General features: G+C 44.6%; 1 protein-coding gene across 1 annotated transcript in view; it reads right to left on the minus strand.

Annotated features, from left to right (window-relative positions):
• Nucleotides 1-26,076, minus strand: part of SIAH3 (siah E3 ubiquitin protein ligase family member 3) — a 77,846-nt gene extending 51,770 nt beyond the window's left edge. Inside the window, exon 1 of the mRNA XM_090031716.1 lies at nucleotides 25,927-26,076. Within this exon, the coding sequence (XP_089887842.1) occupies nucleotides 25,927-26,061 (135 nt within the window). The 5' untranslated portion in view covers nucleotides 26,062-26,076. The remainder of the gene's footprint in view (nucleotides 1-25,926) is intronic.
• Nucleotides 26,077-27,896: the final 1,820 nt, after the last annotated feature.

Genomic DNA, 27,896 nt, shown 5'->3' on the forward strand with positions numbered 1-27,896 from the left:
AAAGCAGACAAGGAGGAGGCAGAAACAAGGTATCTACTATTGCGTTGTATGATCCTTTATTTCCACCAGAGCCAAGTGACTTTTTATATTTCTCTTTCTCGCCCTCCTGAAAGGCTGTGGTCTGGTCACACTGGAAAGCCATATTGAATAAAATACAGTTTGTGCCTAAAAATCTCAGTTTTGCAAATCCAAAAGAAACTGCTTGCATTTCACTTTGCACTGATATCAGTGGGAGCTGCACCCCAATTTCTGAGAGTAGGACCAGGCCTATCAAGTTTGACTTTTTTCTTGGTGTTTAGGGAAAAGGATGGACCAGCATCACTGAGGCCTTCAGATGCAGTGGAATAGCTGGTGGAGGAAACATAAATAGATACCTTTAAGTCCTGGAGCACAGCCACCATACTGTAACCATTGGTGTGCTGGTGCAGGAAACATTGATAGATACCTGTAAGTCCTGGAGCACAACCACCCACTCCTGCTGGCATGCTCTGAACCTGGAACTACACTGATGGGTCACTCTGGGGTCATCCTGTTGGCTGCTCTCAAGACTGTCAGAGACTCAGGTGTTAAGAGTAGCCATAGGTAGGGTGACTATATTTCCCAGTTTAGCGAGGACTGTCCTGGATTTTGTAGGCCATCCCAGCGTCCCAGCCAGTTGGTGAGAATGAAGCAAAAGTCCCAGATTTTAACCACCCTGCCCACACATCCCTGGCTTAGGTCCTCCTGAGCAGGCTGGAGGCAAGGCACGGGCTGGGCTGAGTGAGCACAGCTTCTCCTGCCTGGGATGGGGATTGGCTGGGGTGAGCCCAGCTGTGAAAAGGTGGTTTGGGCTGTGGCTCAGGCATCTGCATGGGGTGAGCTGGGATGACAGAGGCCTGCACCCAGTCTCCATCCCCTGCTTGCTGAGGCTGGACCCAGCTGGGATCAACCTCTATGCAGCCCCTACTCTGGCTGCACCGGCCCGCGCTGCGCAGCCACATGTCTTCTGCCTGTTGTCTTGTGCCCTGCCACTGCCAAGGCCTGGGCTGCATATGGTGGCCCTGTGAGGCTGCTGGTGGGGGGATGTACTGTGTGTCTGCATAGTGTAGGCTGGTATAACCCATGGGGGGGTGGGGCAGGGCACGGCACACAGAAATTGCTCCCAGTTAGGTCCAGCCTCTGTGTGTGGAGGGTGGAGGCTGTTGGCCTCCATGCTATTCTGCCTGGCCCTGCTTCCCCACCAAGGCTCCTGGGAGTCACGGGGTCAGGGCTGTTTTTGTGCATATGTATGCAACCATGTGAGGAGGAGAGTGTGGGGCATGGTGTGTGTGTGTGCGCGTATGCATGCATGTATGTGTGCTTCCTGCAACATGCACGGGTACTTGCATGCACAACCCCCATCCCAGATTTCCTCACCCTGTCCTAAATTTCCCTAAAAGGATTATGGTCACCCTAGCCATAGGGGATGCCTCAGACCATTTTGGCTTTCATATTTCTGGGTCTGGAACACATGAGTGGGACTCGGTGGGTAGGACATGCTGTCTCAACTATAACAAATCATCATTGTAATGCAGAAATGTCTTAGAGATATAACAGAACTAAAGGATTTGCCTTCATTAAAAAAAACCCAAAAAATAAAAATAAGCCCACACATACTGTACTGAGGTTGATATTCTTCCAGCCTTCCTTATTGAAGATGCAAGTTAGTGAATTTCACCTTGATGTAGCAAGTCAGTCCACCCTACCTGGTTGCAGGCTTCTAACCAGGAAGGCATATGGAAGTCTTTCTGACTTAGCTCTTGTATACACCAGAGAGAATTATAGTGGGATATCTGACTTAGATGTATTACTAGGTCTGTGGTTCTCTACCTTTTTGGAGACAGGGTACTCCTCCCCAACATTTGTGAATTTGGAGGAACCCTCAGTTGTTAAGCACTGTTGGTTCTGCCTTAACTTACCTCAGTGGTAGTCAACTGATACCACTGTTGCCACTGCCAGGTAAAAATGCACCTTCTGCACATCCAGTCCTGGAAGGGCTGCAGCACATGCATGCTCTTTTCAAACCTAATTAGTTTTCTCAGATAACCCTAAAGAAGGCAGGAGAGCCAGCTTGTGCTGCAGCCTTTCCTACTCTGACCCTGCATGGCATCTCCCAGAAACAGAGGTGCATGGGGAAGGTGGAACTGTCCTCTGCATGCCTGTTTCTGGGAGGAGCATCTCAAGGGAGAGAAGTGGGGGTCTGGACCAAGAAGGGCTGTGGTGCAAGCTCTCCTGCCTGCCTTAGGGTTATCAGCAGGGATCTGGGTTTTCTGTTTCCCATGGGAAAATGGAAAAAAATGTGGATTTCCCCTTTTGCCCAAGAAAAACGTGGGGAGGAACACATGGATTTTTCACTTTTGCAAAGAGCTCTCTGCAGTTTGGCAGAGTTCCAGCTTGCAAAAGTCTAGGGGGAATGGGAGGAGGGCAGTTGGACAGGGGGCACCATGTGCATGTATATTCACATGGGTGCCAGGCATTCTGGAGAGCACTTCCCACAGGTAAGTTTGGTGGGGGCAATGGGGGATTGAGGCCCCCATAGGGAGGGAGAGAATGGGTTGGGCAGGGCTGGGGTCGGGGCTGCAGCTGGGTGGTGCTTGGGGCTGGAATCTGCAGCCACAGGCCCCTGGTGGGGAGCGGGACAGGACTATGGGTGGCTCATCTACGGGGTGGGGGTGCGAGCTCAAGCCCACAGTGGGCAGCTTGCAAATACCCCTACCCCGTGCACAGATCTGGGGCCATGTATCCCTGTCCCCCCCAGGAGTGTGTGCAGCAGTGTGACACTATGCCCTCCCCCCCACCCATGTCCAGAGTGGGCACCCCATACCCCCACCATAGGCTCCACTCTAGCTATGCTGCCTGTGGTGGTGGGGAGCCAGGCTCTGTGCTACTCTCTCCTGCAGCAGCTGCCACCTCCTGCAGGCAGCAGCCAGGGCTCAGCTGCTGCTATGGGGAGCAGGGACTGCAGACCCGGGTCCCTGGCGCTGTAGCCCTGGCAGCTAGGGGTCCCCTCTGGCAGGGCGGGGGGTGGGGTAGGGGGCTGTGGGATGGGAGTGAGGGACAGTGGGAAGGCTGGGGACTGTGGCTTGGGAGTGGGCAGCCTGGACCTGCATTCTGTGAGCTAAGGGGGCAGGGGGAACCCTGGTTTTCCACGATAAAACCCCCCCAAATCAAATACCAAAATGTATAGGTATTTAGAATGTATTTTATTGTAGTGTTTGAGGCACTGGTAGGCTTCCAAATTGCTTTAGAATTGTAAATATATCAATAAAACATTATGTTGATGCGCATATATATATATATATATATATATAGGCATTTTGTTTTAATTGCAGATTTTGGGGTTTTTATCAGAGAATTTGTGATTCTTATCAGAGAAAACCAGGATCCCTGAGGCAGGAGTGTACATATGCTGCAGCCCTTCCTGGTGCACAGGGCATTTTTACCTGCTGCCCACAGTGGTGTGCTGTGGCATACCTGAGAGTGTTTCAGTGCACTGTGGGGTGCCATGGGGGCCTCGCTGAAAACCACTCTTCTGCATAAATACATCCTTACAGTAGTCCGTGATTCATTTATAAGAACTGCTAATATCTTGGCCAGCCAGAATATCCCAGCTGATAGAATAATAGAATTTCTGCACTATGGGTAGCAGTGGCTACCAGTAGTAACTGGTCCAAATGTAGTTGCCATTTTTGCACCCTTTCAAAACTGGCATGTGGGAACAGTGCCCTGGTTGCCTACTCCTTTACCTCAGGTCATTTTTTTTCTGCCTGCCTAAAATGTGCCCCTATAGTTTCAAGTGAGGTCGGCATTCTTCACTTTCCCTCTTAAAAAAGAAAAGAAAAGATGTGTAATGGCACTGCAACATGACTGCATCATTCCATCTCAGTGACAGCTGCATATTACCAGTGGATTAACAACTCCTGCAAGTATTACTTAACATTTATAAAATGCTTTATATCTTCAAAGTACTGACTAATCATCATTAAGAGATTACGGCAAAAAATATTAAGCTTTGGTGCCTACAGCACTGAGATCCATATTGTAGCTTCAAAGTACACAAAACCTGATTTTCAGATGACCAGAGCACCCAAAGAATCAGTCTTTGAGCACTGGACTGGCCTATGGTTGGGTCCTTCATATGGATTTGAAAGTTTAACTTTAGGTACCTGTGTTTGAAAACATTGGTTCAAGTCTTTATTGTGTGCCTCCAGCAAATTGAGCTGTATTTTACACAGGGGGAAACCAAGGCACAAAGAAGTTAAGGGAGTTCTCTCAGATCATATAGTGAATTAGTGACAACATTTTCTCCCAGCACGATGTAAGTGTCTCTTATCTTCTGGTTTCGACTACATGCCGACAGAAAACTCCATCACTAGATGTATTCAGGAAGAATTTGGATAAACATCGGTCAGCGGTGATCTAGAATTATGATCTCTGCCATATCATGGGTTTGGACATTTCCCATGCTTCTGGACTTTGCTGGTTATCACATGGGGTTGGGATGGAATCTTACCACCCTCCTACCCCACGTTGCTGCATGTCAAGGTTTTATTTCATCTTCCTCAGAAGCATTAAATATTGGCTGCAGCCAATGCAGGGGACCTTGACCAGGGTGTGCTTATCCTTTTGCTGGGAATTAAACCCAGACATTCCTGGCTTGAGGGTATTGCCCTTTTGCTCAAAGTCAGACTAATTGCCGTGATTGGGGTCAGGAAGGAATTTTCCCTTATGGTCAAATCGGTACAACTGTGTGGATTTTTGCTTTCCTTGGATCTTTCTCCAGTCTATTTTAACAACCCTTGCAACAGCAGGACACTGACTGCCACTTCCCCCTTACTTTACCTGTGTGACAAGTTAGGGTGCTATGCCTTGCAATTGTGCAATTATGTAATGTAATAGTAATAGGTTAGGAAAGATTTGTATGAGATGGCTTGGATACGGATGATCCTGTTTCAGGCAGGGGGTTGGAATAGATGACCTCCAGAGGTCACTTCCAACCCTTCTTTTCTATGATTCTAAGCTGCTCACGTATCATAGTTATGCACGAAGTAAAAACATATTAGATAGGACTGAGATTGATTGTAACTAACATTTAATCTGTCACTTCCCTGTAAATTGTTTCTTGACTTCTACAAAACATCTGCATAAAAAAAAAAAAGACCTGAAAGGCTGGTTTCAGGTTCAATTATTTTTCCCTGCAAGTGAGTCAAGAAGAGGTTTACCTTTCTCTAACATCTGCATCTTCAATCTGACTTCTCTGGCTAAAGGGGATGGGTTGGCTTCTGGCAACTCAGAGTTACTTCAGCTTAAGCAATAAAGAGAACTATGTTGCTGCTGGATTTATTGGTGAATCAAGATGGTTTTAATCATTGGCTCACTATTAAAAATACATTAAAGGTTTGAAAAATTAAGAGAGAGCTCACAACCTCAGTTTGCTAAGGTTTCCAGTTTAACTGCAATGCTAAATTGTCTGCAATTGCCCTGCAAGGCTTTTGGAGAGATTAAGCTGGTTCAGATCTGTTTCCGATAGTGCCTTCATCTTGTACTAACAGCCTAAAAGGAAATTCTGTCTTTGTAATCAGTTATTTACAAGCCTGTAGTTACGCTTACACAACCTTGCATGACCTTAGCTTTCTTGAGTCTTCTTTTGAAATACTTTCTGCTACACAAGAAATCCAGTAAAAGTTTCATTCATTTTAAAGCTATATTATTTCCTGGCTGATTTACACTGTCCTGAGTTTCCAGGCTGACATTACAATTGGAAGAATAATTCCAGTGAGGCTGTAAAGGGGTATTCGGTGAAATGACTTAGAATTACCACAAGCATTTATATCTATTTTCTTGAGACACCTTAAATTTTAAGCTAGGTGAAGAACATAAATTGCCTGCAAGTATACATACTTCAGCATGCCTCACAGCCACATGGCTGCCCTGGTTGTGTGCACATTTCTACATTGATGAGTGCCTTTGGAAAATACATCTGAGGTGTTCACTCTCAAGCACCCATGCTTTAAGAGTTTTAAACTCATGTGTGTATACCCTGGAACAAGTATATTTAGATGGGATGGGAAATGGCTTCGTACAATAAAGGGATGGAAATACCCAAGGCCATTCCCCAGAATCGGTGCATGGATGAAATTAAACAAATCTGACTGCTATTTATAAGTAGGACTTTGAGACACACCTCCTTGGTATATACAACTAATATGTGGGAATACGGTGGAAAAAAATATTAAATTTAAACTTGACACCCAAGGCAGCAACCTTTAAGACAGCCTAATTTTTCTAAAGCCTTGGACAAACCTGATGTAGGCTAGAAAGTACAAGACTGATAAGCTGGTATTTACTTACCTTGATTATCTGCTACCTCAGGCTAAATCATTACCCTCTGGTGATTTGAAGCCCCAGGGGCTTCTTCATTATAGAAGACCTCCATCTAGCCAGAGAGCATAAATAATACTATGTAACTTGTGTAGCCAATCACACCTAATTAATATGGCTTGCATTTTGAATAATGGCCCTGAACAACTTGTGATCAAGGCACAGAGTGAATACAAAAAGTTAATTGACTAAATACAACAGAATCCTGCTTGCAGACATTCTGGAAGTGGGGAGAAATGAGGATAAGTTCACTTGAATGATTTTTTTTTTGCTGCCAATTATTCACTCAGTGCTATTTAAAGCTTTTTTTGCTGTAGGTTGGCAGCCTGCTGGAAGGTTAGTTCTGTTAGATGGAGAACTCCAGAGTTTAAATTATGGGGGAGCTCTGGGGTAGGCTGAGCCCCCCCATAAGAGATGAGAGCCCCTCATAAGAGACTAAGCAGCTCTTATGAGCAGTAGCGGCGGTGGTGGCAGCAGTGGCTCTGTCCAGCTTCCAGCTGCCACCACCGTAGAACCCCTGCAAGAGTCAGAGTATAATTCGAACCCTGGAGAACCCTCTGCTTTATCCAGCAAGGAGTTGATTTTGTGCTGCCTTTGTGCTGAAGTGTAACTGTGCAGTTGTGCTCCCTGGAGGGTGGCAGCACAGGGGAAGAAGCCATTGCTGTGCTACCAGCTGCAGCATGAGGGCAGCTACTATTTTTGCATCCCCCGAAGTCACATCCTGGGTCTGGTGCCCCAGTCCCCCCCTAATTACACTCTGCCCCCCCCCTTAATTACACTACTATCTATCTGGATCAGTGAAGGAGCACTATATCCGGAAGCATACTTTGGAGTAATTCTTTTCCACTGTGGCTTTCCTTACAACTGTATTTTCCCTCCTTCCCAACTTTTTTGCCTATATCTCCCTAACCCTAACACCCTTCACATTTCTTCAGACTCCCCTTTTTCCCTGCAAGCATTAACACCCTTCACTTGTTCTAAAGGCCTCAGCACAGTTCTGCTGTTCATACAGCCTAATCACTCACTGCACCAATGCCCCATCTTGTTTGCCAGTGATGACAGTCTATAAATGCCGAAGTGCATCTCCTGAAGCTCCCCTCCCTTAGGTAACCTTCAAAGTCATTCCCCATTTCTTTAGAAGTGGCTCTTCAGGAAATGCTCCAAAATGTCTTTAGTTATTTTTGTGTAGGTTTACCATACATCCGGGTTTTCCCGGACATGTCCTCTTTTTGAGTCCTCCCATCTCCGTTCAAGCAGTTTTTTGATGTCCAGGATATTGCTCTGCCTTTGCTCATCATGGACGTTTTCCTTGGCACTTTCTGGCTTGCCCCAGCAAGAAGCTGCTTAAGGCTGGGGGGAGCAGAGGGACAGGCATCATGCGCATCTGCTTGCAAGCCCTGGCAGCTGCAGGCAGGTGAGGCCAGGGTTGTGGGAGGGTATGGGGGGGGTGTACATGTGCACTTGATGGGGGCCTGCTGGCACTGGGGCTGCAGCAAGGCGGACAGGTGGGGTAGGTGCCTACCTCTCCAATGGGGAAGGGGTTGGAGGCGAGGTGTTCGGGAGCAGCGGGGAGCTGCAAGCACTGGCAGGACTGGGGAGCGGGAGCAGGGGGCTGTGGGTTGGGAGTGACAGGCACCAGCCTGTCTGGAGGGTGAGGTACTGTGGGTCAGGAGTGAGGGACAGCAACAGGGCTGGAGGGGATGTGGCTTGGGAGTGAGGGGCAGGGCACAGGCACATCACAGCCCACCTCCATAATCATATAACTGTTCCCCCTCCCCCCCCCCCCACACACAGGTATCCTCTTTTTGAAACTGGAAATATGGTAAGTCTACTTTTGTGCAGACCCATTTTCAATTAAATGGTTGCTCAGCTTTGTTGCACATGAGTCTTGGCTAAGTGACCAACTGTCTTAATGGTACAGTCCGTGTCCTTCTCACTTGCCTGTGCCCATATTGTTGCCTTTGCCTCCCTCTTGAATTCTCTGAAATCAGTCTGGAAATTTAAAGGGGAAAGAGAACAGGTTATCTTACCTCCAAGTTGAGGCACATGATGCACTGTTGCAAAAGATTTTTGCAAATAATATTTAGACTTTGGTTGTAGTAGGCCTACCATATTTCCAGTTCTAAAAAAAGAGAACACCTACTGGGGGGACACCTCACTCCCAAACTACAGCCCCCCCATCTCTGCTGCTGCCCCTCACTCCTGACCCACAGTCCCTTGCTCCCCTGGGTTGTGCTGGTGACCTTAAGTCCCAACCTGCAGCCCCCTGACCCTGCCAGTGTCCCTCACTCCTGACCTGCAGCCCCCTGTCCCTGCCAGTGCCCTGCAGTCCTGTCCCACAGCCCCCCCAGCAGTCCTGTATTTTTACTTCCAAGCCACAACCCCCCCCAGCCCTGTTGGTGCCCCTCACTCCTGACCTACAGCCCCCTGCTCCCCCTAGTCATGCTGTAGGGGACCCCAGCTGCCCCTTTCCCAACTGAGTTGGAGCACAGTGATTTTGATTCATGTGGGTGGCAGCAGAGTGAGTCCAGCCCCAGTGTGGGCTGGAGGGGGGAGGAGGGGAGACCTGTGGCACCCCCTGCCTTGGGCTGGGGCTCCCATGCCACGCCAGATGGCCTGGTCACGGCACCCCGCATCCTCTTCCCTCTCTCCCTAGGCAGTTTCTCCTGGCCACCCCACCCCTGCTAACACTGGCAACAGCATCTGTGATGGCACTGGCACCAGCCATGGAGTTCCCTGCTGCCCTCAAAGAGCCCCCCACCCCCTTCCCCTGCAGGAGGGGCAGATACTTCCCCCTGCCCTACGTGCCCTGCTGTAGCCCCAGCCCTCCAACCCCCGACCCCCAAAAACTTACCTGCAGTGCACACAGACGCACGTGATGCTCCCTGGCTCCAAATCACCTTCCCCCTGCTCCCACCAGCGAAGCAAAGCAAAATCCTGGACATTTGTTCAGATTTCAAAAAATGCTCGTACAGAGATCAGAGGACTCATCTGGGAAAACCTGGATGTATGATAACCCTAGTTGTAGTCATAGTTTGTGTATATCATAAAGGGATGTGGGAGTCTTGGTTGGATTTGCTTTTGGACAATTCAAAAGGTTTCTTCGTATATGCTAAAATTTCAGACCTGGAATTGAGCATTATCTCCTGGTTAAATTTACTATAATCCAGGAGCAGAGCTTGATCAAATTCAATAGGTACCACTGAGGAGGTGAAACCTAAAGCCCCATGACCCAAGCTTGGCAAACACAAGTGTAGAATATGCTTATTCTTGGCCATGGAGTTGCAACTGGCAGTGATTGCAGGTTCTAACATGCTATCCTGCACCGTGATCTGATTGATGAGCAGTTGCAATGGTGGGATGGTTATTTTTATAACTTGTACTTCCCACTGAAACATGAAAATGGCTGTAATCTGCTGTAATTTTATACAAATTAGTTATATAAATGTTCCAGGCTCCCAATCTATAATAATAATAATAATAGGCTTATTCTGTCTGTCCAGAGCACTCTGATTGGTTGTCTTGGCAGCCAATCACAATGCTTACTGAAATAACCAGAGTGCTCCGGACAGACAGTGCTCTGGACAGAGAGAATAAGTGTGTTATTATTGTAGATCCTGAGGCATTTCAAACAGATATGCAGATTAGCTAGTCAGAGCTAGAATGAAGCACCGGGACCCCCTGCCATGGCATGGGCTGGCTCTGCCAAAGGGGGAAAAAACTCCCCAGAGAGAACAGCGAGAGGCCTGATCCTTTTGTTCCCCCTGGAGCCTACCTGCCTCTCCCATGGCTGGGGGTCAAGCTGCCAGCAGGCCCTCTGCAGTGGCAGTGCCCCCCCTGGACTGCTTGAGCAGGATGCCAGGGGTTAGGTGTTGCCTTAGCGGGGCCCTATGGCCATGGAGGGAAGCACCAGGGCTCCCGCAGCTCAGGGGCTGTGCAGCCCACCAGCAGCTTGCTTTTTGGCTGTGGGAGATGCAGACAGAATCCAGGAGAAAGAAAAAAAAAGGTCCGACCCCTTGCTGCTTTGCCCTGCCCTCCCTGTCGTCCATCCCCTCCTACCCCAGCAGAGCTACTGCTGGGTCACACAGCCCCTGAGCTGTGGGGAGGCCTGGTGCTCCCTTCCATGGTGCTGGTGCCCCCAGGGGTTCCCAAGTGGGGTACTAGCTGCACAGATGCAGCCCCAGCTCACAAACAGCACCTGCCAGATCCAAGCTGCTGGGAAGCTCCAGCTTGTTGGCCTTCCAGTGCCCCATAGACCATGCCTTCCTGCCACCTGGGACCACCTGGGAACAGGCTGGCTGCCCTAGGAAGGCAGCAAGAGGGCAGCTGGAGAAGGTGGTGCAGTGCACGGGGCACTGATAGCCTGCCAAACCCAAGCTTTATTGAGCACATGTAGTTTTCCAATTCCCCAAGTACCATCCTTGCTGCCTTCTCCAGATAGGGCCGTTGTACACGTGAGGAATATCGCTGTAATTTGTTTCATAGCAAACTAAAATACATGGGATGTGCTTACTTTCCATTTAAATGGAAATACGTTGCTGAACATGTACACTGTTACAAAATTTGATTGTAACATGCCACTGAATGTGTACACTGTTATACAATTAAATCATTAAAAAGGGCAATTAAACCACTAAAAGGGGCAATTTCCTCATGTATACAAGGGCCCTCTTATTCTGTGACTATGAACAAGTCACAAGGTCAGACTTTAGACAGAACATGTATTTATTTTCCTAAGCCTGTGTTTACATGGACAGCTTTATGTAGCCTTGTCGAGGGTGAGAAGTTTTGATTCTGTTAAAATATTCAGCCAAAGGATAACTAAAAATCCTGTATTTAAAGAAACACTTTTGCAATAAAAATTTAATCGGAAATGTTTTGCGAGTTTCAGCTAGTGTTTCTAATACAACCCTCAACTGGGTTAAATCTGTGGGTTTTTAACATAAAGATAATGGACAAAGGCTTCAACCCTGCAAAAAATCTCTGAACTTAATTTCATCTGAAGCCCGTGAGACATCCCAGCAAGTTTATGATGCAATTTGTGAGCTTAGTTCAGCACCTATGCATTAGCTGGTTGTGGGTCTGCAAAGCTAAAGCCCATGGTATTGGTATCATATATAATATCATCCTGCTACTTCCATTTTAAACTCCCATTTCAACAAAGCTTGAAGGTGACCTTAACCTTGCTCCTGCCCTAGCAGGAATATGTAATATCCATTGTGGTGTTTGTTTACTTGGTTTTCACACTTATTACTCTGCTTATTTTCCACATGGCCATCTTCTATGCTGGAGAAACGTTTTCATTTTCTGATGAGGTGGTGATGCACTCTGCTCAAGTACAGCTACCTCACAGTTTATCTGTAGTGTTTATTTGTTCTCTAGACAGCGAGGGGTTACCCATTTGATGTTATGCTTTTTGGTCTTGTTTGCGCTCTGCTGTGTCTGTGACTGGCTTTTCATTTCAATTGACAGCCTGGTGCCAAGGTGAGGATGAGCTTATCCTTTACAGACCAGGCCTGGCACTTAGGGGACCTGGATTCTAGTTCCAGTCTGCCAGTAATTTCAATGAATCACCTAGCCCCTCTGTAGGTTTACCCACATTTACAAGCAGGATAGCAGCAAATCGGGGTGGAGGGGGTGGGGGGTAGAGTCCCTAGCAAGATGAAAATGAAAAATTGTGTCCTGGGCAAATCCTGAATATTTTGTTTGACTTAAAACAAAAAGTGCGTTTGGGGGTTACTTAACCCCTTCTCCACTGTTTTCATACTTTAATAGTGAAATTTGAAACCAAAATTTTTCAAAGCAAAAAAAAATCAGTGTTTCAACTTGTCCAAAAAGGTCAATTGATGGCTGAAACTGGTCACCAAATGTGACTTGAATTTGTGAAGGGCTCTGATTCCCTGAAAACCAAATCATCAAGAATAAACACGTTGCTGTTCAATGTGTTTATTAACAGTTTGGATGCTGGTATATAAAGCTTCTTTTGCAAGCTAGCAGATGTCACACAACTGGGAAGGATTGCAAATAGATTGGCAGATGCACAATTCAGAAGGATCTCAACAGTTTGGAAAGTTAGGCTAGATTTAGGAGGAAGAAGTTCAATGTGGACAAATGCAAGGTGCTGTACCTCAGGAGTAATAATTGAAAATACAAATATAAAATGGGGAACACCTGGCTGGATGGCAGCACCATAGAAAATGACTTGGGAGTCTTGGGAGAGCACAGACTCAGTATGAGTCTACAGTGCGATGGAGCCACATAAAATGCCGATGCATCCCAAAACTGCATCAATAGATGCATTAGATACAAGACACAGGAGGTGATAGTGCTTCTCTACTTGGCATTGGCTACGCCTCATCTGAAGGACGTGGAGAAGTTGGAAAGAGTCCAGAGGTGGGCAACAATGATGATAAAGGGCTTGGAAAGCAAGTCATATGAGAGGCTAAAGGAACTAGGCATATTCAGCTTGCAAAAAGGGTGCTTAAGAGGGGACATGATAGCAATCTTAAAATACTTGAATGGCCACCATAAGGAAGAGGGAAACACCTGTTCTCTTTTGCTACAGAGAGGAGGATGTGCACAATGGCTGGAAGTTGCAGCAAAGTAAGTTTAGATTGGCTATCCAGAAGAACGTCTTCACTGTTAGAACACTGAGGCAGTGGAATAGATTATCTCGGGAAGTTGTGAACTCTTCATTACTGGAGGTGTTCAAGAAGAGTTTGGACAGCCACTGGTTGGGGATGATCTAGGTGCAGCTATGCCCGTCCTCTACGATAGGTTTCCCATGCTCCTGGTCTTTGGTGGTTGTCCCCACATCTCCTCTCTCTGTTATATGTGTCGGGGTGTTTTTAAATATTCCTTAGAGGCATTCAGTCTTGGCTAGAGCCAGGACTGGGGACTTTGACTGGAGTGTGCCAATGCTCTTACTGGGACCAAAGCCAGAGGTTTCTTGGCAAGAGGGTCTTGCCCCTCCATACAGGGTCATACTGATTGGCATATTTGGAGTCAGGAAGGAATTTTACCCCATGGTCAGATTGGTATGGACTTGGTTGCCCTCTACCCAGATCTCATGAGCATATATTGACATTTATTTAATAGAAACAGAACACTGGCTGACATGGTTGCTCTGCTTCACCTGTGGCAAGTTAGGGTGTTAGGTCCGTGTTGTGTCTGGTTGATGGTAGTCTTGTGTGGAGTTTAGATTATGGTTTGTATCGGATGGTTTGGATAGGGATGACCCTTCTTTGGCAGAGACTTGGACTAGAATAGATAATCTCTGTAGGTCCCTTCTAGCCCAACTTCTCTATGAAACAGATAACCAACTCTCCCAGCTCTATGCAACCCTTTCCTATTTACCCTTTCCTAATTCCGTGGGGTGATGTGAGGATAAATCCATTAACATTTGGTGAGATGCAGAAGTGTGTCTAAATAAACAAACTGCTTCAAGTTGTATACCAGGCAAGCATTAGGCAGCTCATCTAAAGCAGCAGGACATTCTTTTCCCCTTCAGATGGAAATCTTGGGTAGAATATATGTTTCAAGCACTAAGCCAACATTTTGAGTGAGGCTTTTAGCTGCAGATGCCCTATTGTTATGATTTGGAAGCTTTCCTGTACCTCTGAAACTTTATCTTTTGTTCATATTCCTTCCACCGGGCCTGAATCTGTCTGGTAAATAATTCCTATAAAGAGTATTTAGATTTAGCCATGGGTTTCTATTCACATCAATGGGTGACGACAGCTAAATTTCTCTGCTTCTGAAGCTCCTATCTTTTATCTGGTGATTGTTTTTATTGTTGGACTCAGTCTATCAATAGCTGAACTGATTGCACTGGACAATCTGTTGATTAAATGATTGCAATTCCTTTTGAATTATCTTAATTGCAAATAAGGATCCCAAAGCTGCATTGACGTTAATGACATTTTATTTCAATGGGGACAAGAACAGACTAAAATCAAGTTAGTATAAGGCAGTCAAGAAAAATCTTTTGCTTCAAAATTTTTTAATAGCAGGTAACTGGTAGAATGAGGAACAATGGGAAGGAAGTAGAAGTACCAAGCAAAGAAAGTACTGACAGGCTGTGAACAGAAATAAAAATGGAACAATCTGATAAGGTGTTTAATGCTTTGCCATTCAAGTGCTTAGTTTCCAGATCAAACACCTAACACAGCAAAAGAAGATATGCTAGGAAATCACTCACATTTATAGCTAGGTCCAAAGGAAAACTTCAGGTTACATCACTCTCAAATGCTGGCAAAGTTTGGGTGTAATTTCACATCCATTTAACAGCTCGCTTCTCCAGGTGAGGAGCATTAAGACAACTAACCATCCCTCAAAAAACCCCCACACAGCATCACCTAGACAGACACCTTTGATCTCCTAAAGCAAGGGTTGGCAATGTTTTCAGGCTGCCAGCTGGATTAACCCAGTTTGAGTCAGAGGAAGGCTGGCATGCAGTGAGCAGGCACTAGAACCCAGCCACTACTTTTTCCTGAAGCATGGGGAGAGCGAATACAGCCAGCACTTTGCCCTGCAGCAACAGAGGGACTTTGGCTGCAGTCACTTTCCCCTGCAGCCATGGGGATGAGCGCCAGCTGTGGATACTAAGCCATGGCACTTACCCTGTGAAGCGGCTAGAAAAAGCAGCAGTAGCTAGGTCCTAATGCTGGACCACTGCATGCCTGGCCTGAACTGGGTTAATCCAGCTGCTGAAGCCCCACATCCGCAGACCAAATCAAATGGCTCCACAGACTGTGGCCCACAGGTTGCTGTCCTAAAGAAAACCTCACTACCTCAGACTGAAACTGCATTTCTTTGACATGTGTATTCTCCTTCTTTCCCTCGCTAATGGGACTCACCTCACAGGCATTTAGAGGACAAAAATCTCTTGGTGGTTCTTAAATGCAGGGCCTTTCATTTTTTTTCTCTCTCTTTTTCTCTGAGTAAATATAAAATAATACTCACAAGGGGGTGCCAGATTCAGAGCTGTGAATCAAGCCACTGCATCGGTTATTGACCCCTATCCTACGATAGACATATTAAGCTTTGTCACCCTGCTGCAGGTCAGACGAGCAGTGCCAGAAAATAAAGACCAGTGTCTTGTTGTCACTCCTTTGTTGCAGGCGTTTATTAGCTGCTCTGTTTATTCACAGATCAGGTATAAAATGAGCAGTGTAACAGTTTCTTTTGTCCCATGAAAAATTTCAAGAGCTAAAGAAATGTTCTTGTTCTCCTTCAGGATGAGGCCAGGTGTTCATGACAGACCTACCAGGTGCGTAAGACACTCACCTGGAATGTGACACCCAGGTTCAAATCTTTCAATATCAGGGAGAACAGATTCATCGATTGTTGGGGGCTGGAAGGGACCTCGCAAGATTATCAGGTCCAGCCCCCTGCATCAAGCAGGAAGACAACAGGGGTCAGGTGACCCCAGCGAGGTGACCATCCAGTCTGCTCTTGAAGATCTCTAGGGTGGGTGATTGCACCACCTTTGGGAGGAGTTTATTCCACAGTCTGGACACCCTGACTGTGAAGAAGTGTTTCCTAGAGTTGAGCCTGAAGCGGTCTTCCAGAAGTTTGTGGCCATTACTCCTGGTTTTCCCCAAGGGTGCCCTGGTGAACAGTTGTTCACCGAGCCCTTGATGTAGACCCTGATGTGGTGGTAAGCTGCTACCAAGTCCCCTCTCAGCCTTCTCTTTTTTTAGGCTGAAGCGGCCCAAGTCCCTCAGCCTATCTTCATATGGATTGCCTTGCAAGTCTCTGATTATACAGGTAGCTCTTCTCTGGACTGTCTCAAGTTTTTCCACATCCTTGTTAAAGTGCGGTGCCCAGAACTGGACACAGTACTCCAGCTGTGGTCTCACCAGTGCCAAGTACAGTGGAAGAATCGCTTCTTCGGTTTTAAATGAGATGCATTGGTTGATGCATGCCAAAGTATTGTTTGCTCTGCTGACTACAACATCACACTGATGGCTCATGTTCATGCAATGGTTGATTATTACCCTTAGGTCCCTTTCAGTCATGGTGCTAGTCAAATTGGCACCACCTAGCCTGTAGGTATGTTGGGGATTGCTTGCCCCCAGATGGAGCACTTTACACCTCTCAGTCATAGATGTTAGGGCTGGAAGGGACCTTGGAAGATCATCGGGTCCAGCCCCCTGCCCAAGGGGCAGGAAGCCAGCTGAGGTCCAAGGATCCCAGCAAGATAAACATCCAAATGTTTCTTGAAAGTGTCCAGAGTAGGTGCCTGTACTACCTCTGGAAGGAGCCTATTCCAGGCCTTGGGGGCTTGGACAGTAAAGAAGTTTTTCCTTATGTCCAGCCTGAAATGATCTTGCAGGAGTTTGTGACCGTTACACCTTGTCATCCCCTGGGGTGCCCTGGTGAATAGATGTTCCCCCAGATCCTGCTGAGCACCCCTGATGCACTTACAGGCTGCTACCAGGTCGCCCCCTGAGGCTACGCTTCTCTAGGCTGAAGAGTCCATGACTCTCAGCCTCTCTTCATAAGGCCTATTCTCCTGCCCTCTGATCGCATGCGTGGCTGTCCTCTGGACTCTCTCTAGCTTCTCCATGTTCTTCCTGAATTGCAGAGCCCAGAATTAGATGCAGTACTCCAGCTGCAGTCTCACCAAGGCCGAGTACAGCGGGAGGATGACATCCTGCATCTTGCTCGAGATGATCAGTAAATGCAAGCCAGAGTTTTGTTTGCTTTGCCAGCTGTGGTATTGCATTGGTGGCTTGTGTTCATCTTGTGGTCAGTCATGACCCCAAGTGTCTTTCGGCCGTGGTGCTAGCAAGTGTAACATTGCCGAGCCTATACATGTGATGCGGGTTTTTATTCCTGAGGTGGAGCACCTTGCATTTCTGCTTATTGAATGCCATCAGGTTTTCATCTGCCCGTCTTCCAAACCTATTGAGGTCAGCCTGGATCGCCAGTGCTGGACTTCATCTGGTTCTGATTCGCCCAATTCTCCAGCCTATCCAGGTCCACCTGAATCTGCAGCCTACCTTCAGGCGTGACCAAGCTGCCCCCTAGCTTGGGCTTTGAAGCTAAGTCTATGTGTATTCCATTTGAGCGCCCCAGAGGTGTGGCTAGCAAATTGAGTGCCTGGAGTGCAGGGGTCCCGAGGTCTGGGAGGAATACCATTCCACTTGCCTTGCTTGCCCCCACATCCCCAAGATACAGTCCATGGTGTAGTGCTGTGCTATGCAGCTCCTGTGCAGGGCAGGGGCAGTCTAGGACTTTCGCCATTGCTACAAAGACTCCCAGTGCAGGGGATTCTGGCACCCCCTTCTAGTTGGTGTGTCGAGTAAGTGTCTTGCTCACCCTCCTGGAGTGCCCTAAATTCTGTGCTTCTCTGCAAAGGGTGTCTCACTGTCTGTTTTTGACTAGAAATTCCATCCTGGACCTGGGAAACCTTTCCTGGTAACAAATTCATTATCCTCCCCCAATCCCTCTCCAAATGTTGTATATTGTCTCAACATCTGCATTTTCCAATGAAAAAATTCATAAATGATATAACTTAATTTATCTCTACTATAATCTTTCTCCACTTTGCACAGGAAGTGTAGCTTGATCCTGACCTGAGGGCAAAGTACTTTTCCCTCCCTGAACATTCATGTTATTACTAAATCTCACAATTTCATTGTATGTTTCATGATTTTGTGGGGGGGGTCTTTAAGTCCCCAATCATATTACCTGAGAAACTCAGCATTCATTTAAAAGGGGTGGGGGTAATGCGTGTGAAAGAATCCTCTAGTTCCCATGGTAAGAAAAGGCTCAAAAACATAAATCCGCCAAAAGACTAACACTAGAACAGATTCTTTAATTTAAAAAAGAATCATTTTTTAGGTCTTATGATTCTTTAGCAAAACTTCTGTTTTGGGGAGACTTGACGCATGATTTTTGAGCATCTGGGGTTGGTATTCAGCATTTGGCTTCCCTGATGAAGCAACCAACATGTGTTGCTGGTAAATGCTAATGTCCCTTTCATAATCAAACATCATAGGCGAGTGGGAAAGCAACTAAATATTGAAATGCCCTGCCCTCACACCCAGGGCTGTCTTAGGAGAGGTGGCATCTGGCACCAGAAGAATTTAGTATTCCACAGGGAGAAAGAACCCAAGAATATGAACAACAGAAACTTCTGAGATAAGGAGAAAAATATTTTCTCATCCCTATTTTCTTTAGGGAAATGGCACAATTGTTATTCTAAGAGATTACATTTAAACTCTGAGTTGTCCTAATTTTCAAACATAATGTCCGTTATACACGTAAAAGGAAGCCCCTGTTGCCCCAGTACCTTCTGCTAAGTTTCCATGGTATGTGTTTATGTCTGTAAACTCAAGGTTAATGGGTTACAGTAGAAAAGAACTCCAGGGATTAGGCAGAGACATTAATAGACCATCTCCCCCAGCGAGAGTTGCTGAAGCATATTTTCACATTCCTTTGATGCAGGAAAAGGGTTGTGTGTGAATCATTATGGTTGCATTTATACAGAGATGTAGGCAAATGCTGAGGCTTATCAACCGTTTGTCATTACATTGATTTCCAGGTTTAACTTTTGAAATCTGTTTAACTGAAGCAGTAGTTAAAGGGATGTAGCAAATCAGCTATGGCTGCTGCCTCTCTAGGGACACTCTGTTTTTAGGAAGGATTTTAAGACTTTTTCAAATTACAGTGTATCAAATGCTAATTTAGGAATAAGTGAAAACTGATAAGGACTCATTTGCACTATCAGACTAACCATGCTTGTAATGTAGTAATATATTATGTTCTAACACAGTGTTAGTAAATATATTGTGTTCTAAATGCCCTCTAGTGGTGGTTATTATTATGTTGCTATTTCCAACAGGAAATTGCTTGTTCAGCTGCACTACTCAGAATCCTGAACAGGAAGTTGAGGTGTCTGGGTCAACGGAGTGGGAAATTAAGTCACAGTGAATAAATAACAGAACGCTTCAGTGTCTCTTCATGTCTTTGCAAGGAATAAGTCCCATGTGGCTACAATTTACCACAACACTTAATCCTGATTTAAAGTTATTAAAGTCCATTGGCAATAAAGTAGATTACAACATAGTGTGGCTGGGCTTTATGCATGGAGACAAACTATTCCAATGGGGTAAAATTCCCTTTTCTGGCCCAGTTAAAGCAGATTAAAAAAGAAAGAAAGAAAGAAATCTAGTTAAAATACAGACTGACTGAGTAAACTAGGGTATGACCTAGCTTAATGTAATATTAAGCTGTTTACACCACACAATAGATACAGCTCTTTTGATAATGTCGTGATAGCCTGTGAATCCTACAAAAATGAGGATGGGTGGTTTTATTTTTAAAAAAAATCTTTGAACAGAGACAAGAAAGCATTTTTAATAGACTAGGGAAGATGACATTACTCATAAAGAGTTAGGCTTAAAGGTATAGGGCTAAATCCTATTCTACCTTTATTTGACTATGTAGTACTTACGTAGTGGAAACCAATGTCTTTTCTGAACCTTACAGTTAATATGGCCACTCTGCACCCAAGATGAAGACCAGCAAGCGTCAATGATAAAGCAGTTGTGTGGGTCTGCTACATTAATTAATTATTTGTAGAGGGGAAAGAAGAGACTCCCACCGGACTTGCTTCTTTTCTCCTGGCCCAACATGGCTTCCCCTCCTCACTACTCGGTGGTCCAGCTTCAAGAAACAGGCTAGAAAATGGTGTTGGCAATGCCTAGCCTATGGCCTGGTGATTAGAGTACTTTACCAGGAAGTGGAGAATGCAAGTTCAAATCCTGATCAGGTGAATGAGAAGGACTAAGAGTCTGCATCTCCTGCTCCCTGGATGCACGCCATAACCAGTACATTATTGCGTTAAAAGGGGAAAACCTGAGTTGCTGCCACTATGCTACTTCTGATGGGTAAACACATACCGGGGTAATCTGATGCCACAGGTTGGTCTAGAACCTGAACTGTGCCTAAGTGCCAGAAAACACCTTCACAAGGCTACATGATTGCCTCTCAGAAGCATAAAGATGAAATAGGAGTGAGCCCATGATGTACTAGGGAGTGTTTTTTTCAATGTGTATATATGGTGCCAAGCAAAAGGAATACCTAATTCTTGATTGGGACTTATATGTAGAACCATAATAAAATATCAGTAATATTAACAGGAAATAACCTGATATGCAGAAAAACTGATGCAGCAAAAGGAAAGATGTCATCTTTTTGTGAAAAAGGGAAATGCAATTATAGGATGTACCCAGCAAACTGTTGCCAGTAAAGCTAGGGAAGTGCCCTTGCCATTGTACAAATCCCTGGTAAGACCTCACCTGCTATATTGTGTTTAACGCTGGTCATTCATATTCAAGAAAAACAAACTCAAATTGGAACAGGTACAGAGAAGGGCCAGCAGGATGATCAGGGGAATGGTGAACCTGCCTTATAAGAGGAGACAAAAGCTTGGCTTGTTTAGTCTAGGAAAACAAAGGCTAAGAAGGGGTGTCATTTCTGTCTATAAATACATTCAAACACCAGGGAGGGGAAAACGAGCTATTTAAAAGCTAAAGGACAATGCTGGCACAAGAACAAATGGGTATGAATTGGCCATGAATAAATTTAAGCTGGAAATTAGAAGGAAGTTCCAAACCATCAGAGCAGCACAGTTGTGTAACAGCCTCCCAATCAGCATAGTGAGGGCCAAAAAAATCTAACTAATTTTAAGATGGAGCTTGAACGATTTAAGAAAGGGTTATGATTAAAATGTTCCTCCTTCCTATGTTCTGCTCGTGAACTGAAGACAAGAAGGGTCTAATACTTTCACCACCCCTTTTCTAGTCTGATTAGCAGTATTTCAGTGGGGAAGAGAGTATCGGGGGCTGGGAAATCTGCAGTGAAGTTAACATTTGGAGAAGAAAGGAGACATGCATTGACTTTATACACAAACCAACACACATTCCATTTTTGTTCCACAGGGAGAAAGAAGGAGAGAGGAGTACTTAAAACTTGCACAGTAGGCTAAGGTCCTTTATCCAGAGCAATGAGTATGGCTACTTTGAGCAATCCCTTTTAATTATGATGGGCTTCAAGAGTGCAATTGTTTAGCTAGAGTGTCTAGCTACATAATAACGCTCTTGCCTTTTATTTCAAAGGGGAGCTTTGGAGTGCCTGTGTGCTTGAACGAATCCCAGGTTACGAAGTAATGGATATAATATGATTGAGAATGAAGGTGACCTATAGAAGCATGGTAAATACATGATTTTCTCTGCTCAGCAAGTGCATTTTGATTACAGCCCAGCATATGCCTCTGGTCTCAAGATGCTGTTAGCATTCTTGGGAAAGCTTGTGAAAGGACAAAGTGCAAAGAGCTGTAGGAAAGAAAAACAGGTTCCAAAAACCCTATTTATACCCACACCAAATGCAGAAAATTGAGGGTGATGGTTGTAATCTTGTCTGTCCTTGTTATGAGTTGCCTGTGTTAGTCTGTCATAAGAAGGAAAAATGACTGTGGATCAATACAGCTATCTGCATTGACATTTTCACATTTTTTTAATACTCTAAATGGATTCTGAGCCTTCCTAGTTAACAGTCTTTTCTGCCTGAGGAAAGGTATGTGTTTCTAAAATGTGTATTTTGCTGCCAAATATAGACTTACACTGAAGGGGTTAGTAAGGAAGCACTTTCACTACAGTCAATGGCCCACATTCTGGTCTCAGTTACAATACACAGGAATGAATCTGAAGTAGTTCAGTCAAGTTCACTAGATAAGGCTCTAAAATTTACCACAGCACATCAGCAATGAGTACAACAGCACTTCCCTGCACTGTGCTGGTCAATAAACATCTTGGTAAAAACAGACCCACTGAATCGTGCAACATGTACACGTTGCACAGCTACAGATTCTCAGCTGGGACTTGATTCTACATTTATTGATTTTTATGGCGATGATCGAGGCCCTGATGTAAAAACTGTTCTCAGTGGAGTTATGCAGATATGCACTGGCTGAAGGTTTTGGCCACTAGGAAGTGTCAAAGAACACGATCGTACACCAAAAAATATGTTAAAGCCCTGTTATTTATTATTTGTGTTTAAGTAGCCACCAGACCAGGGACCCCTTTTGCAAGGAGCTATACAGGTATGTAGTAAGACAATCCCAATATAAGAGCTCACAGTTTTAACATAAGAAGAAATGTTTGCAACTTTGGCAGGGAAAAATTACTCTTCTTATGGCCCTTGTTCCCACATCAGTGTGCAGTGGTGTTGCATAGGGGGTGCATGTGCACTCCCTGAGAGTGCTCATGCACCCCCTGAGAGGCCATGTTTCCCGCTTAGGCGACAGGCAGAGGGGGCAGGCAGGAGCGCTGAAGCCCCCCGGCAAGTGCCAGTCAGGGAGCGGGGGCACCAGATGAAGCACCACGGCCACTTCCTGGTCAGCATGGTCGGCCGTGGTCAGTGAAACTGGCTGCAGGAGGATCTCTTAAACCCGGTTGGTGAGGTTGGCCATGGGGAGACAACCCCCCCCCGCCCCCGGTTGTCAAGATTGGCCATGGAGGGACTCCCCCTCTCCCCCCCAGTCACTGACTGGTTGCTGAGGGGGGCACATGCCTCCCCCTGACTAAGGTGGCACCAGTCACCCATGTTGGTGTGTACTCATTGTTACGGAGTGCAGCCTTAATACAGTTTTCACTTTATTTTTATATTTTTAAAAGATCTTCTAGAACAGAGGGAGTGTCACAGATTAGCCCCAGAATGGCACCCTCCATGAGTGTCATTCTGATCCTCTTCCCCGCCCAATCTGCTGCTCTGTTTTATGCTCCCTGCCGTATCCCCAGTCTGCCACCTGCCACACCTGTGCCACTACAGGTTGTAGTTTTGCCACCCATTTTAGGGTTAGCAGGAAACACAAGTTACAGTTGCTTGACCAAGGCATGGATAGCAAACCATGAAACATGAGAATTTCCATAATACTGTAAGTCACCCAAGGACAACACATTAAGTTTCTTATAGTTTGTACATTAATATATCAGGACATGTTATTTCTAAAATTCATACCTTGTATAACTCAATTTATTACATATTTGTATAGTGCCTAATGTAATGAGGCTCAGCCACTCTGTAATTGTTCAATAATAATAATAAGGAAGAAGAAGATTAAAAATAGAAACCTCTGATGTGTTAATATTAACAGTAGTCTTTCTAAATTTTACCAAGCAAAAATTAGATCCTTTACAAAAAAGAACCTTTGATGGCCATTTTACTTACCAGTCATTTTTTTTTTCAAACTGAAATAATTCCTTGACCCATTTCCCTGTGCAGTGTATATAATAAAATGCACCTGTTGGGCTGGATCCCACAAGCCTGATATATAGGCAACACTCACAGAAGTAAATGTGAGTTATCATTAGTGGTTCAGTCCAGCATTTCTACCCCATACAAAACCCCTGTTTACATCAACAAGTGCTTTGCATAGTGGGCTTGATCCGAAGTGAAGTAAATAAGACTGTCATTGGCTCCAGTGGGTATTGGATCCAACCCATGGAGAACTTCATCCTAATAAAACTCCAGTATGGTGAAATGCCATTCATTTGTAGGGATGAAAAGTAGAAATGCCAACCTACCCTAGTCCATTGGAAAGTACAAAGAGAGGACCACCACCCAGATAGAAATTACTTTGATTAGAAAGGAGGCTATTTCTGTGAGGTACTGAACAGCTTCAACTACATTTGCCTTAGTGGGCACTCAACCCCTTTGCGCCTTGATGGACTGGTCTCTCTAGAAGGCCCTTCTTCCCCTTTTGTACCGAAAACTGCAAAAGCATAGGATACTCATTTCCTCCTCCAAAGGAGAATTGCATTTCAAAGTGGCAAGACACCAACAGATCATGATGGTTTGTCTACAATCTTCATTTTTCAAAAATATCCTTTATTCACTTAGAAATGTAAAGATCTTTTTTTCACTTGTTTCTTGACTACAGAAAAAATAATGGAGCAATTCTTCTGTTGCAAAGAACTCAAAGACCACAACAGGACAGAATGATTTTAACACTGTGGATTCCTACTTGAAATCGCTGGGTTTATGTTATGAATTATGTTTCCACAGCTAAGTGTCACAGCACCCTGACTGAGAGGTCCTGGTCTAGAGGGAGGCTTGGACTGCATACCCCTGGTGCTTCAGCAAGATGCTTTAAAATCTCTAGCACTATCTCCCCAACCATAGCAACACAACTGAATTTTTTAATAACGTCACGCTGGTATGGGGAACACTTCATACATGATTAAGTAAGAAGTGAAGTGAAGTAATAGTAAAAAAGTCCCTTTGCAGTCTTTGAATGCCAGCCCTGCCTATCTCATCTTAACTGCAGAGGACTCCCTCTGTGTTGTCAGTGTGCTTGGAAGCATGTCCTCCAGGAACGGCTGTACTTCTATGAGTGACCTCTCCCTCTCAGCGTGAGCATTTGTAGTGTCGTTTGACACTACAAATACCATTCCTAGAAGCTTGCATTATGTGAGTGCAACTTTCTGGAATAAGAAAAAATGGTCATGATAGCATTAACCAAGGTTCAAGGAGATTTCTGTCATATAAAACTATTCCCCCGAAGCCCAGAGCTGGGAAGAGATTCCCTTCTGAATTCCTGATGAAGACCTTAACCAAAACAAAGGGGCTCTCCTAGAAGAGTTCATGCCTGAGTTTGCACAAGCCTAGCACATACTATACCAGGACACTTGGGAGTTGAAGTTAGGTCTGTGAGGACCTTCCTCAAATCAAGGTGCACATTGTCAAAGCTGCTAATTTACTGCTATGATAAATTAAAATTTAAAACTTTCAGTAGTTTGTTTTCTTGTTAATAGTTTGGCTTTTCTCTGCATGGGATTGTAACCATCCAGTTTTGGCACAGACACCACTATTGCCAGTTTGCCAATGAAAATCTAGAAATTTATAAATAAGAGATTATAGCAAAAGGATTTGGTTGCTATAAATGGTTTTGCTATAAGGCAAATTTATTCTCCTCTGCCTAAAATATGTTCACCTTGCAAATGGCTAAGGACACTTGACATGCCAGAAAAAGGTGTTCAGATTCCCCTGGAAAACATATAGAAGCACTTTTCAGCAATAAAAAGCAGTACTCTTTCCCTACTCTTTCTCAGTTGCTAGTTATCAATACATTGTGCTCTGGTGTGAGACAGTTTGGAAGGATTTCTAGGATCACATTAGTAATATCTTACGAAAGGAAATATTTTCATTGAACTTTTCTAATTCTTTTGCCAAACATTTCTCTCTTGAGTCTCTGTTACACAAATGAAAGAAGGCAAAAATATTAGCTGAAGTAAAAACTTTGCAGGATTGCTTTTAGGAACTGATGGCTTTCCCTTTGCTCTGAAGTAAAACACTCAAAAAGACAACACAAACAGCCTCTTTACCGGGACTGCAGTGTGTTAACAACAGCATCTACTATCATGCTGAAACATCACTTCACTCCTTGTGGAAAAAAAAACAACAGACTAGGAAGGGATAAAGATCGGAACAGAAAAAAATATTTTAACTCACCTTTAGGCTGTGTGTTGGGTTTACAACACAGACAAGTTGCCCAGCAGCTGAGAAAACCCTCTTAGCCTTGTAGTGCTGAAACCTTAGGTGAATAAGATCTAATACAGCCCCAAAACACTGGGTGAAGAAAAGCATCACAACTTTTGTTGTTGTTGTTGTTGGATGGTAAGGAAAGCAGTGAAGGAGACTGTTAGTCCTTGAGACTAGGAAAGGAGTGCAGGCTGCAGGAACTACACTCCTGAACAGCTTAGCATGCCTTCATATTCATCATCAAAATAAGATGGTTAGAATCTTGCAGCAGTGGGTCAGCCAATCAAAAGGACAGAAATGTTATCCTTGAGGTCCAGAGACAGCCAATAACAAATGCCTCCCCTACAGAAACTCCCTGATGAATTGAGCCTGGTGGAGAATGTATTATTGAACATTACCATACATCAGCACATTGCATTTATCTTGTGATTACAGCCAGCCATACGTAATGCTGTGGAGATATGCAGACAAAATTGATTGCTTAATGTCTCCATTTATTAATTGACTTAATTTAACAAAAGAGCTCTCTAATACCAAAGCTAAATGTAAAGCACTGACAAAACCCACCAGTACAACTGTTAAAAAGTAGCAAAATAGATTCAGTAGACTCTGTGTTTTACTTACAAAAGCATCTTAGAGAAAAATCAAATATTAGGAGAGAATTACAATTTCTTTTTTGGGATTAAATAGAAGTCAATTTGGTTATATAAATAAATCTATGTGCGTGTGTGTGTGCGTGTGCGCTGCGATTAGGATTTTCATCACCCTGCTGCTTTCTAAATCTTATTTCCAACTACTTCCCAGCAAAGAGAGTCCAAGCACACTAATACATTTTTCCTAAAAAGGTAGGGTGAGGGGTGTGCATTGGCATACCTCTGTTTAAGTGAGTGCTGCTCCTCTGATTCATGTGAGCAGAAGGATCAGTCCTGTAGCATCCAAAACATAGTAATTACTGGATGCTTGGAACTAGGAGAGTATAAAAAGACACAGAGCATGCTTCTAAAAATAATGAAATACATGATGCATGAATGCACACACACAGAGACACTAACACTGAAGGAAAAGTGGCTTGTAAATCAACAGAATAATTACAGATGCAAAAGGCCTTTCCTTGTCATTCATTTGCATATTGGTGGGCAGCAAATTACTAATTAACCACTAGATTGTCCAAAACATTAAAAAAAATGAATCAAGAGTATGCATGTAAAATAATATGTTTTTTGTATATTATGACCAATATAGCTCTACCTTGGTGGGTAAGGGACCTTGCTCAAGCCAAAAAGATTTATTAAACATGGGTCCCATAACCAGGCTTGGTGGTGAGCAAAAGCTCCATAGCAAACACATGGATCAAAAATGCTTATTCATTTTGTGGGACAAGCCTGTGTGATATGTTGCTGTGCTTGTTAATCAATCAAAGAGAGCTAATTTAATTAGCTCCCTGCCAGAACTTGCTATCAGGGTGCTATTTAGGATTGTTAGCTAAGTACTCAGATGGCTTATTTAGGCTTTGTAATCCTTTTCCCTTCAAAGCATAACAGATAAAAGTAGCTTTCTTTCTTTCTTTCTTTTTTTTTAAATGTGAGACCAGCAATTGGGATCAGAATTCTGCTCAGGACAGAGCAGCCCACATACAGAGCTAGCTTCAGTCTGTGACTGAATTGTCACAACTGCTAGTTCCTAAATCAATACTGCAATACTGTTGCTGCCAGACTGCAGAGGATCTTTGTAAAAAGCTTGAATAGATAAATATGCAGGATACTGTGAAATTCTGGAACAGCAAGTCATGCAGAGAAGAAAAAGAATAAGGTGGGGATATATACATCTAGGTTCTTAAATTTTGCTCTAAAATTAGAACAGAAGATACTCCTTGCAGTTCTAAACAAGGTGCTGGGATTTTTTTCAAGAGAGCTTCAAGAAAATTGAGCAACCCTGGCTGA

This window comes from Crocodylus siamensis, chromosome 1, assembly GCF_052110815.1.
Source record: "Crocodylus siamensis isolate JL-2025a chromosome 1, ASM5211081v1, whole genome shotgun sequence".
NCBI classification, from domain to species: Eukaryota; Metazoa; Chordata; order Crocodylia; family Crocodylidae; genus Crocodylus; species Crocodylus siamensis.